Source organism: Budorcas taxicolor, chromosome 2 (assembly GCF_023091745.1).
Source record: "Budorcas taxicolor isolate Tak-1 chromosome 2, Takin1.1, whole genome shotgun sequence".
Lineage (NCBI taxonomy): Eukaryota > Metazoa > Chordata > Mammalia > Artiodactyla > Bovidae > Budorcas > Budorcas taxicolor.
In genome coordinates this window covers 174,201,699-174,220,944 of record NC_068911.1, presented here as the reverse complement: position 1 = coordinate 174,220,944, position 19,246 = coordinate 174,201,699, and the positions used below count along the sequence as shown (strand labels likewise).

General features: G+C 41.0%; 1 protein-coding gene across 2 annotated transcripts in view; it reads left to right on the top strand.

Moving 5' to 3' along the window:
* The first annotated feature begins 3,448 nt into the window (after positions 1 to 3,448).
* Positions 3,449 to 19,246, top strand: part of KDM1A (lysine demethylase 1A) — a 63,206-nt gene continuing 47,408 nt past the window's right edge. For both annotated transcript variants that reach the window (XM_052635733.1, XM_052635732.1), the window contains exons 1-2: positions 3,449 to 3,900; positions 13,919 to 14,084. In XM_052635733.1, coding sequence (XP_052491693.1) covers positions 3,547 to 3,900; positions 13,919 to 14,084 — 520 coding nt within the window. In that variant the 5' untranslated portion in view covers positions 3,449 to 3,546. The remainder of the gene's footprint in view (positions 3,901 to 13,918; positions 14,085 to 19,246) is intronic.

Below are 19,246 nucleotides of genomic sequence, written 5' to 3'. Positions count from 1 at the left end.
GTTAGTTATTTCTGGAAAAAATGGCTAATTTCCAAATGATTTTTTTTTGTAAATAGATGCAAATAAATCTGATAGAAAAAGTAACCTCAATGTTTACAGTTTTACAGACTTGTAGGACTTTTTTTTTTCTTATTTAACTTTACAGTCTTATTCCAGCATTCTGTGTTCTAATGACCGGTGACTGTTTATCATTTTCTTATATTTTCCTTTGAACCAGCTTTATCAACCTGCTGGTCCTCTCAATAATTGGTTAAATACATCTTTGACATATGCTCGCTATTTTGTATGAGAGTTCTTTATGTTCAAATGTAAATTTTAATGACTATATTATTCTAATAGTATATTCAGTTAGTTGCCACTTGTTGGGCCTGTAGGAACCTGCGATAAACACATTGAAGTTAAATCTTTGTACATATACTTAAACATTTTCCTAGAATATTTTTCATAAAGTAGAGTTGCTGGGTCCAAGGATATGCATATTTTAAGATCTAATTTTGTGTGTGTGTTAGTCAGTCAGTTGTGTCTGACTCTGCAACCCCATGGACTGTAGTCTTCCAGGTTCCTCTGTCCATGGAATTCTCCAGGCGAGAATACTGAAGAGGGTTATCATTCCCTTCCCCAGGGGAATCTTCCCCACCCAGGGATCAAACCCAGGTCTCCTGTATTGCAAGTGGATACTTCAGCAAAATCTATTTTAAATTTTATCAAATGACTGGGATTCCCTAGTGGTCCAGTGATTAGGGGTCTGTGCTTCCACTGCAGGGGGCATAGGTTTGATCCCTGGTGGAGAAACTAAGATCTCTATAAGCCACTTGGCCTGGCCAAAAAAATAAATGTTTATCGGTACTAAGTTACTAAACTTGCAAGCTAGTCAGATAAAACTATAGGGTTTAAAACAAACAAGTTTCCATTTCCTATCTCACTCCTTCCCATCCTCACATTCCACAACTCAAACAACCAATTCTAATTCTTTTAGCTGTTTCTTATGGTATTTATCTTGATACATCTAAATAGTAGACTTCTCTGGTGGCTCAAGATGGTAAAGTGTCTGTCTACAATGCGGGAGACCTGGGTTCGATCCCTGGGTTGGGAAGATCCCCTGGAGAAGGAAATGGCAACCCACTCCAGTACTCTTGCCTGGAAATCCCATGGATGGAAGAGCCTGGTAGGCTACAGTCAGTGGGGTCGCAAAGAGTCGGACATGACTGAGCAACTTCACCTTATACCTTATCTAAATAGTAACTTATATGCAGAGTTGCTGCTGCTGCTAAGTCGCTTCAGTTGTGTCCGACTCTGTGCGACCACATAGACGGCAGCCCATCAGGCTCCTCCATCCCTGGGATTCTCCAGGCAAGAACACTAGAGTGGGTTGCCATGTCCTTCTCCAATGCATGAAAGTGAAGAGTGAAAGTGAAGCCCCTCAGTCATGTCCGACTCAGCGATCCCATGGACTGCAGCCTACCAGGCTCCTCCGCCCATGGGATTTTCCAGGCAAGAGTACTGGAGTGGGTTACCATATGCAGAGTACATCATGAGAAATGATGGGCTGGATGAATCACAAGCTGGAATCAAGATTCTAGGGGGGAAAGATCAGTAACCTCAGATATGTAGATGACACCACCCTCATGGCAGAAAGTGAAGAAGAACTAAAGAGCCTCTTGATGAAAGTGAAAGAGGAGAGTGAAAAAGCGGGCTTAAAACTCAACATTCAGAAAACTAAGATCATGGCATCTGGTCCCATCATTTCATGGGACCAGATGCTGTACTATGATTCTCTTTCTGGCATAGCTTTAGTTTCCCTGAACTTAATTTTCCTGAACTTGATTTTTTTCTATCTACTTAGTAAAAAAAAATCAACTTCTTTAACAATCAACATAAAATAAAATATACCTATTTTACATGTATAGTTCAATGAGTTTTGACTCATGCGTACATACTCCAGTCAAGATATAAACCATTTCCATCACTGCCAGCAAGTTCTTTACAGCTCTTTTGAAGTCAAACCCCACCCTCATTTCAGGCAACCACTGATTAGATTCTATCACTAGAGGTCATTTGGACTAGTTCTTGAACATCATGCAAATAGAATCATTTTTTGAAAATTATACTTTGAAGACACAAACTTATAAGAAAAGCAATGATAACTCTGTGTCCTGATGGAAATAAGCTTGAAGAACACAAGGCCTGTTTCATTGTTAGGTCAATGAAGTATTCCTGGAAGAATTAAAAGAATACACCACCTCCACCAGACAGCATATTAAAAAGCAGAGACATTACTTTACCAATAAAGGTCTATATAGTCAAAGCTATGGTTTTTCCATCCAGTTATGTATGGATGTGAGAGTTGGACTACAAAGACAGTTGAGTGGTGAAGAACTGGTGCTTTTGAACTGTGGTTTTGGAGAAGACTCGTGAGAGTCTCTTGGACTGCAAGGAGATCCAACCAGTCCATCCTAAAAGAAATCAGTCCTGAATATTCATTGAAGGACTGATGCTGTAGCTCCAATACTTTGGCCACCTGATGGGAAGAACTGACTCATTGGAAAAGATCTTGAAGCTGGGAAAGATTGAAGGCAGGAGGAGAAGGGGACGACAGAGGATGAGATGGTTGGATGGCACCACCGACCCAACGGACATGAGTTTGAGCAAGCTCCTGGAGGTGGTGATGGACAGGGAAGCCTGGCGTGCTGCAGTCCATGGGGTCACAAAGAGTTGGACACGACTGAGCGACTGAACTGACTAGCGATCTGGGCCGACATTACAATTAACCTGGAGTGGAAAGCTGTCATGTGCAAAGGGGATCGGGAGCATAGGAGTGTGAGGAGCATAGGTGCAAGTGCGAAAGTGCACACGTGTGTGGAGGGGTCCACATAGAAGGAAGAGTATGTACGAAGTCCAGTAAGGAATGACAATTCCATTTGGACTCATTGTGGATTTCCTAACTTTTGTCCATTTTATTACCATGAAATTCATTTGCTTTCCAAGATTTGCCAGTCCATCCAAGCAGGACAATTATGACTAGTAAATAAGATGATCTACCAGCTACATTTCAGGGTCTTCCCCTCACTGGACGGACTGTAAACTCTTTGAAAGCAAGAACTTCATAATTAAACTCCTGTCACGTACTAAGCATATTAATACTAGTTGAACTAATGAATGAGTAAATGAACGAATGAATTTATAAACACATGCAAGCCTCTGGAGGAAATGGTCGCCCTCGGATGTACGGTCTGGCCCAGAAGCCCTAGAACGAGAACCGTCCCGGGACAGATCCCGACAGCTAAGGAGACGCTCTAGGAAAGCTTCGCGCACTTTGCCGTGGCGCCGCTCTAGCCTCGAGGACGGCACTCTATGGCAGCGGGGAGGGCGGGGCCGGGGGCGTCCGGGGCCTTATTGTCCGGGCGCGGCGGGAGCGCGCGCAGCTCGTGCGTACGCGGCGGCGGTTGGCAGCGCGCGGACTGTGTGAAGTGAGGCGAGGCGGCTTCGGGACCCACGGACCGACAGACCGGGCGGCCCCTACGGCCGTCAGCGGCCAGGCGGCCCGACATGTTGTCTGGGAAGAAGGCAGCGGCTGCCGCGGCGGCGGCGGCGGCGGCGGCGGCTGCCGGGTCGGAGGCCGGTGCGGGGGTAGCGGGTGGCGCGGAGAACGGCTCTGAGGTGGCCGCACCGCCCGCGGGCCTGTCCGGCCCTGGCGAGGCGGGGCCGGGGGCGGCTGGAGAGCGCACTCCCCGCAAGAAGGAGCCCCCGCGGGCCTCGCCCCCCGGCGGCCTGGCCGAGCCGCCGGGGTCCGCCGGGCCTCAAGCCGGGCCTACCGCCGTCCCTGGGTCTGCGACCCCCATGGAAACGGGAATCGCAGAGACACCGGAGGGGCGACGGACCAGCCGGCGCAAGCGGGCGAAGGTGAGGCCCGACCCCCCACCCTCGAACCACAGAATCCCGGTGGCTAGCTCCCCTGAGGTTGTCCAGGCCGCATCACCCCCACCCCACCTCCGCGAGCCGGGGCTTGGGCCTTGAGCCCCACGCCCACCCCGACCTCCGGTCGCCGACCTCCACCCACCTCCCGGCTGACTGACTGGGTGGGGTGAGAGAAGGGAAGGTGTTTGCCTGAGGTGAACGCGGCTTTGTGCAGGGCCCTGGCCGTCCCAGGAAAAGGGGGATCCCGGAGGGGAGTCTTTTCACTCATATATTTCTCGTCCACCTTTTCGTTTTCTTGACTGGGGGAAAAAAAAAGGCTCCCTGACGTGGTGTCGTGGTTGGCCTTGTCTGGGACATTCACCGATGTGTCTGGAAGCTGCTCGGCGATATTTATGTGTTTCAGCTGGGAGCACATTGAGGCTGTAGGATGATGGTATAGAAATTGTCTTAGCCGGAGAGATCGGGAGGGTGGGGGAAGGAACTTTCTTTTTTTTTTTTTTTTTTTTAGCACTTTGCTCTGTGCTAGCGAGTTTTCCCCTTTTTATTCTATCAGCGATCTTTTGATGTGGATTTTTACAGATGAGGAAGCTGATTAATATCAATTAGTCAAGGCACGGTTACAAGGACAGTATATACAGACAATATTTGGCTCACAATTCTGGGTGCCAGATGCTGTGTTCAAAGCATGACCAGCATTTTTATGTTTGTTAAAGTAATAGTAACTGGCAGGTGTTGCTAGCTTCATTTCATGAATGAGTAAGCTGAAGCTCCCAATTTAAGCAACTTGTCCAGAGTCAGAAAGCTAAGTTAGTGGTGGAACTGGAATATGAACCCTACACTTAGAACAGGGTAGGGTATCATCAGCCTCTGAAACAAAGGACCACATGGGACACCAGCAGTGAGCAGCGCACTGGGGCAGTGCTAGAGCGCAGACTTCAGACGTGGGCCGTTTCTGGGATTTCACCGTACAGTTGAAAAAACTGAAAATATAGTTCTAAGTAACTAAATATGTAAATCATGTAACTTATGCATATTATATCTATAATTTCAATGGATGTACCAGTTCAGTGTGTATGAGGAGCTTCTTGAGTATTGCCCATACTGAGAGCCCTCAGAATAAATTGCCCAGTTGTGAGAGCTCTCTCACCAAGAATACCCTGCCCTAGGGATGTCTTGAGGTTTAACCAAAGCACAGGTTGGCAACTTCCAACTCTGAAATGAAATAGAGGGCAGAAGCCCAACTGGGTTTTGATTTTACTATTTCAATAGATAATGTAGCCAGAAAACCAGAAGATGAGATTAAAAAAAATTTTATTGAGGGAATTCACAAACAATAAATTTACCATTTTTGAGTCTATCCAGTGATTTTTATCATATTCACAAAGTTGGCAACCAGCACAACAGTCAATTTTAGGATGTTTCATCATCCGCTAAAGACACTTGTAACATTAGCAGGCATTCCCCATCCCTCCTTAACCCCAGCCGCCTGGCAATAACTCATTTCTGTCACTGTGGATTTGCCTAGAAAAAGGACGGTTTATGTAAATGGAGCCATATAATATTTGGCCTTTTGTGTCTGGCTTTAGCATGTTTTCAGAGTTCATCCTTGTTGTACTTCCATTCAGAACTTAATAGTTCACTGGCCAAATAATATTCCAGTGTACAAATATAGCATGTTTTGTTTATCCATTCATCATTTTATAGACATTTGGGGTGTTTCCACTTTTTGACTATTATTGAGTATTGCTGCTGTGAACATGTGTGAAGTTTTTTCTGTGAATTTTTTTTTTTTAATTTATGTTTGACTCTGCTGGGTCTTCGTTGCCACACATGGGCTTTCTCTAGTTGCAGCGCCTGGGCTGCTTATTGTGGTGGCTCCTCTCTTGGAGCATGGTCTCTAGGTGCACAGCCTCAGCAGTGTGGTGCCAGGCTTAGTTGCTCCGAGGAATGTGGGATCTTCTGAACCAGGGATCAAGCCTGTGTGCTCTGCATTGGCAGACGGATTCTTAACTTCTGGACCACCAGGGAAGCCCTGTGTGAATGTTTTTGGTTCTCTTGGATTTGATACCTAGGAGTGGAATTACTGGGTTGTAGGGGATACGACTTAGCAAGCATGGACTATTTAACTTTTTGAGGAGCTGCCAAACAGTTTTCCATAGCAGCCTCATCATTTTACTTTTCCGCTATCGATATTTGAGAGTCCTAATTTCTCCAATCCTGTTTACACTTGATGTTGTCTTTTTATTTATAGCCATTCTAGTGGATGTGAAGTGGTATCTCATTGTGGTTTTTTAATATGTAAGCTAAAAATGTTGTCTTGAGTATTTTCCCGTATACTTATTGGCCATTTGTATATCCTTTTTGGTGAAAGTTGTCTTTCTATAATTGGCTCTTTTTCTGTTTGTTTGTTTATTTTTGGCTGTGTTGGGTCTTCATTGCTGGAAGGGCTTTTCTCTAGTTGCAGCTAGCGGGGGCTACCTGATGCAAAGAACTGACTCATTTTAAAAGACCCTGATGCTGGGGAATATTGAAAGCAGGAGAAGAAGGGAACAACAGAGGATGAGATGTTTGGATGGCATCACCAACTCAATGGACATGAGTTTGAGTAAACTCCAGGAATTGGTGTTGGACAGGGAGACCTGTCGTGCAGTCCATGGGGATGCGCAGTCGGATACGACTGAGCAACTGAACTGAACCGAGCAGGGACTACCCTCTAGTTGTGGTGCACACGCTTCTCATTGCAGCGGCATCTCTTGTTGCAGAGCATGGCCTCTAGGGCACACAGGCTTCATTAGTTGCGGCACATGGGCTCAGTAATTGTGGCCCCCAGGCTCTAGAGCGCAGGTCAGTAGTTGTGGCCCAGGGCCTAGTTGCTCCAGGGCATGTGGGATCTCCAGGATTAGGGATTGAACCCATGCATTCTGTGTTGGCAGGTGGAATTTTTTATTTTTTTTTTAATATCACTGAGAGCTTCCCTGGTGGCTCAGACAATAAAGAATCTGTCTGCAGTGCAGGAGACCCAGGTTTGATCGCTGGGTCAGGAAGATCTCCTGGAGAAGGAAAAGGCAACCTACTCCAGTTTTGTTGCCTGGAGAGTTCCATGGACAGAGGAGCCTGGGCAGGACTATAGTCCATGGGGTCACTAACAGTTGGATATGACTGAGTGACTAACACTTCTTTATCACTGAGCCACCAGGGAATCCCTCCTTGGCTCATCTTTAAATTGTGTTGTATTTTTATTGTTGAGTCGTTCAAGTTCTATATTTATGGTGATTACAGAAGTTTTAATTTTGGTTTCCAATTTATTAATATTTTTTCTTTTGTCCCTTTTGCTTCTAGTGTTCCATCTAAGGAACTGTTGCCTAATTCAATGTCATAAAGATTTACTCCTGTGTTTTCTTCTAACAGTTTTATAGTTTTAACTCTTTTAGGTCAATGATAATTTTGGAGTTAATTTTTGTAGATGGCATTAGGTAGAAGTTCAGCTTCATTCTTTTGCCTGTGTATATCTACTTGTCCCAACACAATTTGTTGAAGCTATTCTGTCTCCCTGTGAATGGTTGACACTCTTGTTGATTGACTATAAGTGTGAGTTTATTTTTGAACTCTCAGTTCTATCCCATTGTTCTACATTTCTGTTCTTACGCAAGCAACACACTGCCCTGATTACTATAGGTTGACAATATGTTTTGAAATCAGGAAGTGTGAGTTCTCCAACTCTATTCTTTTTCAAGATTGTTTTGGCCATGTATCTCTTGCATTTCCATACAAATTTTAGGATCAATTTGTCATTTCTGCAAAAAAGGCAGCTGAAATTCTGGTTGGTATCATGTTGAATCTGTAGATTAATTTGGGTCATGCTATAAGAGTTCTGTCTTTGTAATTCTCCTGTGTTTGTTTTAATTTTCCTTTGTGATTAGCTCTGAAGCTCCCAAAAGAAAAATGGGTTGTGTGTATTTGGAGAGCACCTAGAAAGTAAAGAACTGGGGAAGCTGACCTATGTATTCATAGCTAGTCTTGGGAGCCAGAGAAAACAGACCTCAAGGGGTAGAGTGTCCATAAAGGGGTAAAATGTAAGCTGAGTCCAGTGTAAATAGGCCTTGCTTCAAGAGTTCTGAGATTTATCCAGGGGATATATATCTGTATTTTTTTGCTTGGGATTTTATTCAGTTTTTCTGGGGGGATTTTAAAATTATATATACATAATATATAATTATATAAAGAAGTAAATGTATATATAATTATGTAACTGAAATTAAGTTTAGGGTATTGTATTGGAAGGAATCCAGGCAATTGAAGTTCCCTAATGCTCAGGTTTCATTAGTTTCAGAGTAAATTTACCTCTGAATGTGTATACTAACATGGCAAACTAAGGTTTGAAACTGTTGGGTTGGACTGAGGCTTTGGGAACAACACACAGCTTAAGGAATGACGTCCTTGAGCTGAGCCTTGAGAAAGGACAGAATTTTTTATAGTAGTCTGGAAAAGGTGGACTTCTGGAATTAACTCATCCTCCTGTGATTGATTCCCTTTCCTCAGGAAAATAAATCCTATCTATAACATTATGAGGTTTATATATAATGTAAACAAAATGCTTATTTCAGTGTCTGGCATAAGTAAGTAGGTACCCAGTGATTAAGTGCTACCAGCTGAGAAAAGGAGTTGAGAAATGCTTGGAATATAATAGAAAGTGGTCTGAAAAGCAGACAGAAATCCAGAGTGGACAACTGAATGTTGGGAACAATGGGCAAAAGAATTTAATTGCAAGTGAGATTTTTCTAGGAGCAAGCTAAGTTGGAGGGATTGTAGTCAGAGTGTTGTATAGAGTTGTGTCTAGGTTGTAGAGATCTGTACTGTGCAGTATAGTAGCCACTGGGCACTTGTGGCTATTGAGCACTTAACATGTGGCTAGTAGATTGCTGCTGCTGCTAAGTTGCTTCAGTCGTGTTCAACTCTCTGTGACCCCATATATGGCAGCCCACTAGGCTCCCCCATCCCTGGGATTCTCCAGGCAAGAACACTGGGGTGGGTTACCATTGCCTTCTCCAGCTAGTAGATTGAGGAAACTGAATTTTTAATTTTAATTTAATCCTAAGTAGCCACATGGTGAGGGGCTTCCCTGGTGGCTCAGTGGTAAAGAACCTACCTGCCAATACAGGAGATGCAGGTTTGATCCCTGGGTCAGAAAGATCCCCTGGAGAAGAAAATGGCAACCTACTCCAGTATTCTTGCCTGGGAAATCCCATGGATAGAGGAGCCTGGTTGCTACACTCTATGGGGTCATGAAATTCAGACACTACTAAGCAACTAAAAACAGTAACAAGTGCTCAGTAGCCACGGTTAGTGCTACCTTATTGGAAGCACAGATGCACAACTTTACCATTACCACAGAAAATTCTACCAGACGATTTTGCTAGATTAGGAAGGGTAAGTACTATGAGAATTTAAAGAAGGGAAAGATATACCTGTGAGTGTGGAAGACTTAGGGAGTGATTTGCAGAGGAGGTGTCCTTTGGATTTTAGGTATTGGATTTACAGAAAAAGGTGAGGGTAGCTTTTAGGGAATTTAGGGATGATTTTGACTAGTATGTTAGAAAATGATTAGAGGTAAGTTTGACTAGCTAGAGCCAGAGAGTTCTTATGCTGCTAAGACATTTTGGGCATTCATCTGTTAAACTATGTGAAATATAACATATTTAGAAAAATTAATCTGGCAGTTGTGTCCTAGGTGAATTACAAGGAAAAACTGTTAAAACAAAAGATGAGCTTTAAGGTGATTAGGAAGTGAATGAATCACTCTAGCAAGGGTGTGGAAGAGAGGAGAGACTAAAGATGTAAATTTGAGAGTCATGGGTGTACAGGTAAGAACAAGTACCCTGCTGACTCATATCTGCCTCTTGGGACATCTTTTGTCCTTGATTATAAGTAGTTGTAGAACCTCTGAACAACAATAGAGGTTGTTCTGTTGTTGCTCAGCCTTCTTTATGGTCCAACTCTCACATCCATACATGACTACAATAGAACAACAATAGAACAACCTCTGTTGTTGCTCAGTCTCTCAGTTGTGTCCAGCTCTTTGTGATCCCATGGACTTCCCTGTCCTTCACCATTCCCAGAGCTTGTGCAGACTCATGTTCACTGAGTCGGTGATGTCATCCAACCATCTTGTCCTTTTCTGTCAGCCCCTTCTCCTCCTGCCTTCGATCTTTCCCAGCATCTGTGTTTTCCAGTGAGTTGGCTCTTCGCATCGAGTGGCTAAAGTATTAGAGTATCATCCTCAGCATCAGTCCCTCCAGTGGATATACAGGACTGATTTCCTTTAGGATTGACTGGTTTGATCTCCTTGCTGTCCAAGGGACTCTCAGGAGTCTTCTCTTAACACCACAGTTCAGAAGCATTGATTCTTCAGGGCCCAGCCTTGTTTATGGTCCAACTCTCACATCCATACATGACTACTGGAAAAACCATAGCTTTGACTAGATGGACCTTTGTCCCCAAAGTAATGTCTCTGCTTTTTAATACACTGTTTAGGTTTTGTCATAGCTTTTCTTTCAAGGAGCAAGGGTCTTTTAATTTCATGGGTGCATTCACCATCTGCAGTGATTTTGGAGCCGTAGAAAATAAAGTCTGTCACTGTTTCCTGTGTTTACCCATCTATTTGCCATGAAGTGATGGGATCAGATTCCATGATCTTAGTTTTTTGAATGTTGAGTTTTAAGCCATCATTTTCACTCTCCTATTTCACCTTCATTGAGAGGCTCTTTAGTTCCTCTTTGCTTTCTGCTATAAGGGTGATGTCATCTGCATATCTGAGGTTATTGATATTTCTTCCAATAACCTTGTTTCCAGCTTGTTCTTCATCCAGCCCGGCATTTCACATAATGTACTCTACATACAAGTTAAATAAGCAGAGAATTTTACTTAGGGATAAAAGATTCCCAATCCTTTGTGTTCAGAGCATTCAGTCTTCTGAGTTGGTGCCACTGGTAAAGAACCAACCTGCCGGTGCAGAAGACTTAAGAAATGTGGGTTTGATCCCTGGATTGGGAAGATTCCCTGGAGGAGGGCATGGCAACCCACTCCAGTAATCTTGTCTGGAGAATCCCATCAACAGAGGAGCCTGGCAGGCTATACTCCATGGAGTCGCACAGAGTCAGAAATAAGGGACTCTCCAAGGGACTCCAGCAAGTCCATCCAAGGGACTCTTAAGAATCCAACACCACAGTTCAAAAACATCAATTCTTCGGCACTCAGCTTTCTTTATAGTCCAGCTCTCACATCCTCAGTCAAATAGAATAAAGTTTCAGTTCAGTTCAGTCACTCAGTCGTGTCCAGCTCTTTGCGACCCCATGAATCGCAGCATGCCAGGCCTCCCTATCCATCACCAACTCCCAGAGCCCACCCAAACCCATGTCCATCAAGTAGGTGATGCCATCCAACCATCTCATCCTCAGTCATCCCCTTCTCCTCCTGCCCTCAATCTTTCCCAGCTTTATGGTCTTTTCAAATGAGTCAGCTCTTCGCATCAGGTGACCAGAGTATTGGAGTTTCAGCTTCAACATCAGTCCTTCCAATGAACACTCAGGACTGATTTCCTTTAGGATGGACTGGTTGGACCTCTTTGCTATCCAAGGGACTCTCAAGAATTCAACACCACAGTTCAAAAACATCAATTCTTCAGCACTCAGCTTTCTTCATAGTCCAACTGTCACATCTATACATGACCACTGGAAAAACCATAGCCTTGACTAGATGGACCTTTGTTGGCAAAGTAATGTCTCTGCTTTTTAATATGCTGTCTAGGTTGGTTATAACTTTCCTTCCAAGGAGTATGCGTCTTTTAATTTCATGGCTGCAGTCACCATCTGCAGTGATTTTGGAGCCTCAAAAAATAGCCACTGTTCCATTGTTTCCCCATCTATTTGCCATGAAGCAATGGGACTAGATGCCATGATCTTAGTTTTCTGAATGTTGAACTTTAAGCCAAGTATCTACATTTCTGGGAGATTTTAATGTAAAATCTCTATGAGATGTTTACCTGATCAAGTTTATTTTGTTTGCCACTAGAGTTTCAGCTTATTAAGGACAGAGAGACTCATTTACAATCACTTTCTCCACTACGCTGTGTTCTCGATGTTTAGTGTTTGATAGGTAGATTCATGTGTTAAATAAGATTCTTAGAGCACATCAAAACTGTTCAATTTATCCATAATTGTTTCCATTTTCTAATCCAGTCCATGTTATCAGTAAAACTTTTATCTCTACCCCCTAGCTACTGACTCCCAAAATCTGTGGTCATGTCATTAAAAAAAAAAAAGATAATAGCAGCCAGCCATCTGGAGCTATTTCAGAGATATTTAAAAATTAAAATAGATTATACCTTCTCTGATCCACAGGATTTTGCATTTCAGAAGCCTAATAAGTTAGCTGTGTTTTATGTGGAAGCCACGTTGTCCTTGCCCTGTCTCCACAGCCAGTAAATTGTTTATTTTATTCATTTTGTCTTTTCATTGAGTCCAGGATAGAGAGCTGTTGTTTCTGTGGCTTCTTGAAATCTTTATTGGGATGGGAGTCAAAATGATGGTTTGACAGTGTTCCAAGGTTTTTTCCTGTTTCCTATGGAATAGTAATTAGAAGTACAGATTGAGACTAGACAGACTTGTTGTTCTAGTTGACTATATTTTTCTTTGACTGAGGACTATTTTAGTCTTTTTTTAAAGCTATGGTTTTTCCAATAGTCATGTATGGATGTGAGAGTTGAACTGTAAAGAAAGCTGAGCGCCAAAGATTTGGTGCTTTTGAACTGTGGTGTAGGAGAAGACTCTTGAGAGTCCCTTGGACTGTAGGGAAATCAAACCAGTCCATCCTAAAGGAAATCAGTCCTGAATATTCATGGGAAGGACTGATGCTGAAGCTGAAACTCCAGTACTTTGGCCACCTTATGCAAAAAGATGACTGATCTGAAAAGACCCTGGTGCTGGGAAAGATTGAAAGCAGAAACAGAAGGGAACAACAGAGGATGAGATGGTTGGATGGCATCACCAACTTGATGGACATGAGTTTGAGCAAGCTCCAGGAGTTGGTGATGGACAGGGAAGCCTGTTTTGCTGCAGTCCATGGGGTCACAAAGAGTTGGATGCGACTGAACTGAACGAGTTCGGTTCAAACTGAATGTGGTTTGTAATACCACATTACACATTTTAACAGAGAGATCCATAATAATCCTTGCTATCCTAAGTTGCTCTACCCCACAATAAAACATTCAGTAGGACTGCTTCCTCTTCCTACTTATGACTGGGTTTCCTCTTTATATAACCAGTATAAATTAGTAGTAAGGCTTGTAGTCTCCATTTCCCCATGACTTGCTTCTTAGTTTGTGTTCATAAGGATTCTTTGCTCTAATCATTCAACTCTCTTCAGTCACCAGTGTTTTGTTTCTTTAAGCAAATGTACCTTTTTATTGTTTTTGACTATTGCCATTTGCAGCTTTTATTCCCTGCCCACCATCCACACCTCCGATTTGGTTTCTGAAATTCTTTTGCTGTTTTCCTATTTTGTTTCCTATTTCCTATGGAACAGTAGTTAAAAATACAGATTGGCATTGGACGGACTTGTTATTCTAGTTGACTATATTTTTGTCTGACTGAGGACTATTTTAGTCTTTTGTTGAAACTTCCAGTATGTGAACGTAACATATATGTACATACAAATGCACGCACAAACACAGTTTTTAGTTGTAGAGAGCCTCAGAGTCATTAATTTGAATTTCAGTACTATGATGTGAAAGTTAGTTTGGGCTAAATCTGAACTGACAAAAGATTGTTTCATGAGATATTTTGTTTTAACAGTTATCTGTTAGGAGCTCACCTGTTCTTTGTTATTTGATTATTTCCTTTTAAAATTGAAGATAGAAAGCAATTCACATTTATTTACAGTTCCAAATTGAGTTTCTGACTTTAGATGTCCACTGTATTTAGCTTTCCCTGGTATAATCTCCATCTAGGTAGAGTACAGAGAGATGGATGAAAGTTTGGCCAACCTCTCAGAAGATGAGTATTATTCAGAAGAAGAGAGAAACGCTAAAGCAGAGAAGGAAAAGAAGCTTCCTCCACCACCCCCTCAAGCCCCACCTGAGGAAGAAAATGAAAGTGAGCCCGAGGAACCATCTGGTGAGTTGTAGTAACTAACCACAGTTTTGTTTTATCTTAGAATAAATGAATTTACTCCGTTCTGCAATGTTTTTGATGTCTTTGGTTTATACTCTGCTATTGGCCTTATGTATTTTAGTATGTGTATATGTGCATATACACGTTTACACACAGACATATACATACATAATGGTACTGACTTGCTTCTTGTGTGCATCTGTACATATAGGAGGAAAGTAAAGAAGGAGGGTAGAAGGATAATGGCTATGTAAGGCAGTTGGAAAGTTGGAGAAAATGAACAATTGGAGAAAACATACAAAAGTCAAACCCAAAGAACCAAACCTCTCACTGGTAACTCTGATTCAGAATTTAGAGGTAGAACGGTTCAGAAATTATTCTAGCTAAATTGTGCCACTTACTTTATGGTTAGATACATTCTGATAAAACTGTCATGGTGTGTATCTGTGTTGAAGAGGGTCTTTCTGGTGAACAAATGTAAAATGTAGTCTAAAGTCAAAAAGAAAAGGCCTAAATGCCTATTGTTTAGTTATTGAGCCCTGTACTCAAAAGAATGTTGTGAGAAAAGGCTATGAAGAGATTCTAAGGTAATACAATTGTCCCTGTGACCTGGAAAGATTGCTGGATCTATGGTACTGTTCTCAGAGCTTCAAACATCTTTAAAAATTCTCACTAACATCCCTTCATGAGTCCTGCTGAAGATACCCAGACCAATCAGGAATACCCTTTTGTTTTGCAAGACCAGACAAAAGTAGAATCTTAGTTAATATTTCATATCTTCTGCCTTTAAAGGCATTTCATTAACTCCTCTTGACTTTGGACTTTTACTAGTTCTTCTCTTTAAAATGTTTTCTGTATTTGCAGCACCAGCTCCAGGCCCACTCACCGCACCAGTTCTTTTAGTTCTGCACCTTTTAAAGATGAAGCGCTTGTTTCAGGCCCCATCTGCTGTCTGTTGCATCACTCGCATAGTGCGCTGGTTAACACGTCCTGTCTAAGAGATTTTATCTTTTTTTAGTTTTATTTGCGGTTGTTGGTGTTTGTTTCTCTCCTCTATTATGTTATATAAATACCTAGAAGTTACTGTATTTTTTTTTAAAGGGATTAATACTGATGTATCACTTGAGAGTATAACAAATCAGGTGTTAATTTAAACTTAGAACTTATCAAACATTCTGAGGTTAAAATTAAAAAATAAAAATTTATAATTTACAATAATTGTGAGTAAGTGTAATGAAAGTATACAACTTGAGTGCATTTAGAAAAAGATTCTGGGTTTAATTCTTCTTAAGAATCAAATTTTCTAAGAATGGTTTTCCTAAAACTTTCTTAAAATGACTTATCAGTTACTTCCTAGGAGTGGCATATTATCTTCGGGAGTAATGTCCCTGTGGCAGATGTACCTCAGCAACACTGCCTCCCTTTTTGTTGCTTTATTTTTCCTCTTCTTTCTAGTCTTTTACATTTAGCACTCTCCTCTTCTATCCTTACTCCCAACTCTCCCTTTGACTCTGCTCCTTTCTTCTATATCTTTGATAATTGCTTGCCTTTGCTGTAGATTTGCTTATGCGACACTCGGGCATAATCAGATAATCTGATATCTCAAATACTGCCTCCCTCTCTTTTTTGTGTGGTTGTCAGTGTCTCCAGGAAGAAGCTGATTTACTGGTTAAGTTGATACACACTTTGTCCTCTGAAAATTTTAAACCAAGTCTTAGTGTTTTCTTTCAAAGGAGGTTTTTTATTTTGCTTTCTTTTTCCATAAATGTCAGGTACTGTTTCTACAAAAAGTAAATATCTTAGCAAAGGGATTTAGGGTCTGTGGAAGTGTTGTTATGCCTTTACATTCTAGTTCATTTTAATCCAGCGGTTTAGTTTTAATAAGTTTTAAACTGTTTAATAATTTGGAGAAAGTTAATCTTCTCAAGTTTAGGGTATCTTCAGTGCTCAGAAGTTTGTTGATTACAGCCAAAACTTCCTAACCATTTGTGCTTATGAAAATAGTTATCTTTCCTCTAAAACAACTTAAATTTTTTTAAAGCACTGTAGGGTGAATTAGCGAAGTACTTTCCCTGGGAAAGTAGTGGTAACTTACTGGCCTGCAGAATTTAGAAATAGTTTGGGTCCTCATGGTGAATAATTAAATATTATCAGGGGAATTCAAGTATGTAGAAACTGTCCAGGTTTTCCAAATCTCTTGTCCTATCCGAACTAGTTCTGTTACCTTAGTTTACATTCAGGAATGAATGGTGGCTTTGCCGTATGGGTATCTTAAAGTCTTGAGAGATGATGTGGGTTTGGTTCTTTATGTGTGTATATATATATATGTATCTATATATGAAGATTTAATACTTATCTTTAGTTGTGCTGGGTCTTTGTTGCTGAGTGCCATCTTTTCTGGTTGTGATAAGCGGGGACTGCTCTTCATTGTGATGCGTGGGCTTCTCATTGAAGTGGCTTCTCTGTTGCAGAGCACGGGCTCTAGGGCATACTTGAGTAGTAGAGGCCCATGGGCTCTGTGGCTCTGCAGTGCTGGCTGAGTAGTAGTGGTGTGCCTGCTTAGTTGCCATGCAGCATGTGGGATCTTCCCAGAGCAGGGACCAAACTTGTGTCTCCTGCATTAGCATGTGGATTCTTAACCACGGTGCTACCCAGAGAAGCCCTAGGTCTGGTTCTATGCCAAATCTTTTCAGTCATTTTAGGTGATAACTAGCCATTAACTTGGAGGAGGAAATGGCAACCCACTCCAGTATTCTTGCCTGGGAAATCCCATGGACAGAAGAGCCCGGTGGGCTATAGTCCATGGGGTTGCAAGTGTCGGACACAGCTTAGCGACTGAAAAACAAGGCGTTAACTTAGTCTCTTAAAATATACAAGGTTTGAATACATTTCATTCTTACCAATTTTTAAACATGTTTAGAAAATTTGCTTTGCTTTCCATAGTGTTAATCTTTAGAATAAGCTATTTTGTTAATTATCAAATCACAATGTGATATTCTGAAGTCAGTAGGTCAAATGATTTGATTGGAGAAGATTCTCTAGGAGAGTTTTTAAGAGGAGGCCAGAAAGGGAGGTTGGAGCCTTGGTTACCAGGGTAAGGAATTTGAACTTAATGTCTTTTGAACTCTGGGAAGGTGTGGTCAGAGGTAGTAGCACTGAGGTCTTTTGAGTAAAGGGTGTTTACCAAAAAACATGTTTTGGAAAAATCAACCTATCTGCTATTTGAAGGGGAAGTAAAGGAGTAAAGAGACTGGGATTGGAGAGATGATTTTTAGACTTTTTGGTTATTGAGTTTACTGGCTCTTGATCAGAAGAAAAATGCTGTCAGTATCAAAGTTGAATTTCTGTGGAAACAAGAGGTTTGGGTTTTGGGAATTTCCTGGCAGTCCAGTGGTTAGGACCCCACACTTTCACTGCCAGGCCTGTGTTCGATCCCTGGCCAGGGAACTAAGATTCGGCACGCATGCGTGATGTGCCCCTTCCCCCCGACCAAAAAAATAAAAGTTTGGGGTTCTTTTGTTTGAACTTAGTTGGGAAAAAAGCTTTCTGTTCTGGGTTAAACATTGTTTGTAGATTTGTCAGTTTTTAATTATAACTTAATTAAACTTAATAAACATTATAACTTAATGTGGCATGTAGTTCCTTGTAGTTACTTGGGCAAATGTATTTTTCATACTAAATATTGCTGCTTATATTTAAAATTCACCTAATTTATTTTCTTAAACATTTCCTATCTATTTTTACATTTGCTGTACACTTCTGAATATATTTTAACAAATGATGGTTTTATTTGGTTTTCTAGTACCTTTTCTATCAAGATAAAAATGGTTTGTTTTTTGGGGGGTCTTGGCAACTCAGCCTGAACAGATTGCCTTTGGTGTTGCATGTTTGGTTATTAGTGGTGTCACAGAATAGTAGAGCTCTGATAAAATAGAGTGAAATCTCAGTTGGAGATAATACTGATTTAAAATAATTGCCCCTCTGTTAAAGTAGCTTTCTGTTGGAGAAAAGATTTCTTCCCCTCTTGAGTCAATTGTTACTCTCTGTACCTTAGATTATTCCTCAGTGAGGTTTTACTATGTTAACTAATTTGCTAGCACTTTGTTTTTTATTTTCATACAAAAACATAATTTTTTTCCCCTTCACTGCTTTTCAGCAATTGAAATTTTCCAGGAAAATCTCACTAGTAGTTCCTGGATTTAAATTTTGTGTTGGATTACTGTTTAGGAACTCGGGTTTGAGATTACTGTTTAGGAACTCTAACTCTTGAGGTTAGAAGTAGCTTAGTTGTATATAGCTTAAGACTTTTATGGAAACTTACTCTAAAATAAAATGAAATTTAAATATGTTATTCAGTTGCCTGTCTTAAGATTTCTTCACAGTAATGAATTTCTCAATAGAAACATCAGAAGTATGTTTAAAATATATGTATGTACAGCATGTATGTGCCTGTGTCTTTTGTGTACCATTTTCCAGACTCAGTGCTATGCTAATACTCTGTAATGAAACTCGAAGGCTTTCATTAACCATTGATTAACTCTTAAATCAGTTTTGTTAGATATTGTTTGCTGGTCAGTGACTACTCTATAGTACTCTGTTTTATTAAATGACTGGGAAGAATCACTTTATCTCCTTGTTTAAGGATTCTGGTAAGAACAGAAAGGAAAGTATTTCTCTTTATTGTACCTGGTAATTTTGGATGTGTGTGATGTATGTGTTTGAAAGAGATGTAAGCTATTAAGCAAATTACAAAACATTGAGACACAAGAGACTGGTGTAACAATTTTGTGTAGTTTTAATAATTTGAGGACCTTGATCTTGTAATAATCATGCTGTAGCTTGAAAGTATATTTTAAAAATCACACAAAAGGAGATGTAACCTTAAGTAGTAAAAATACCCCCCAAACCCCACTAAATTTATAGAAAATATACCAAATGTATCTTTATGGGTCGAAGAACTTAGCTTAAAACTGAGTGAAATTTGATCACAAGTAATAATATAATGAAAATATCCATATGACAAAAGATTGATGACCAAAAATTTGGTGAATTGTTTTATTTGGTTCAGCAAAAATCCAAAAGAATCTTTTGGATAATGCTTTAGAACTTAATACAATTAAATTTGACCAGAGAAGAGCTGAAGATGGACCTTAGTTCAAAAGGAA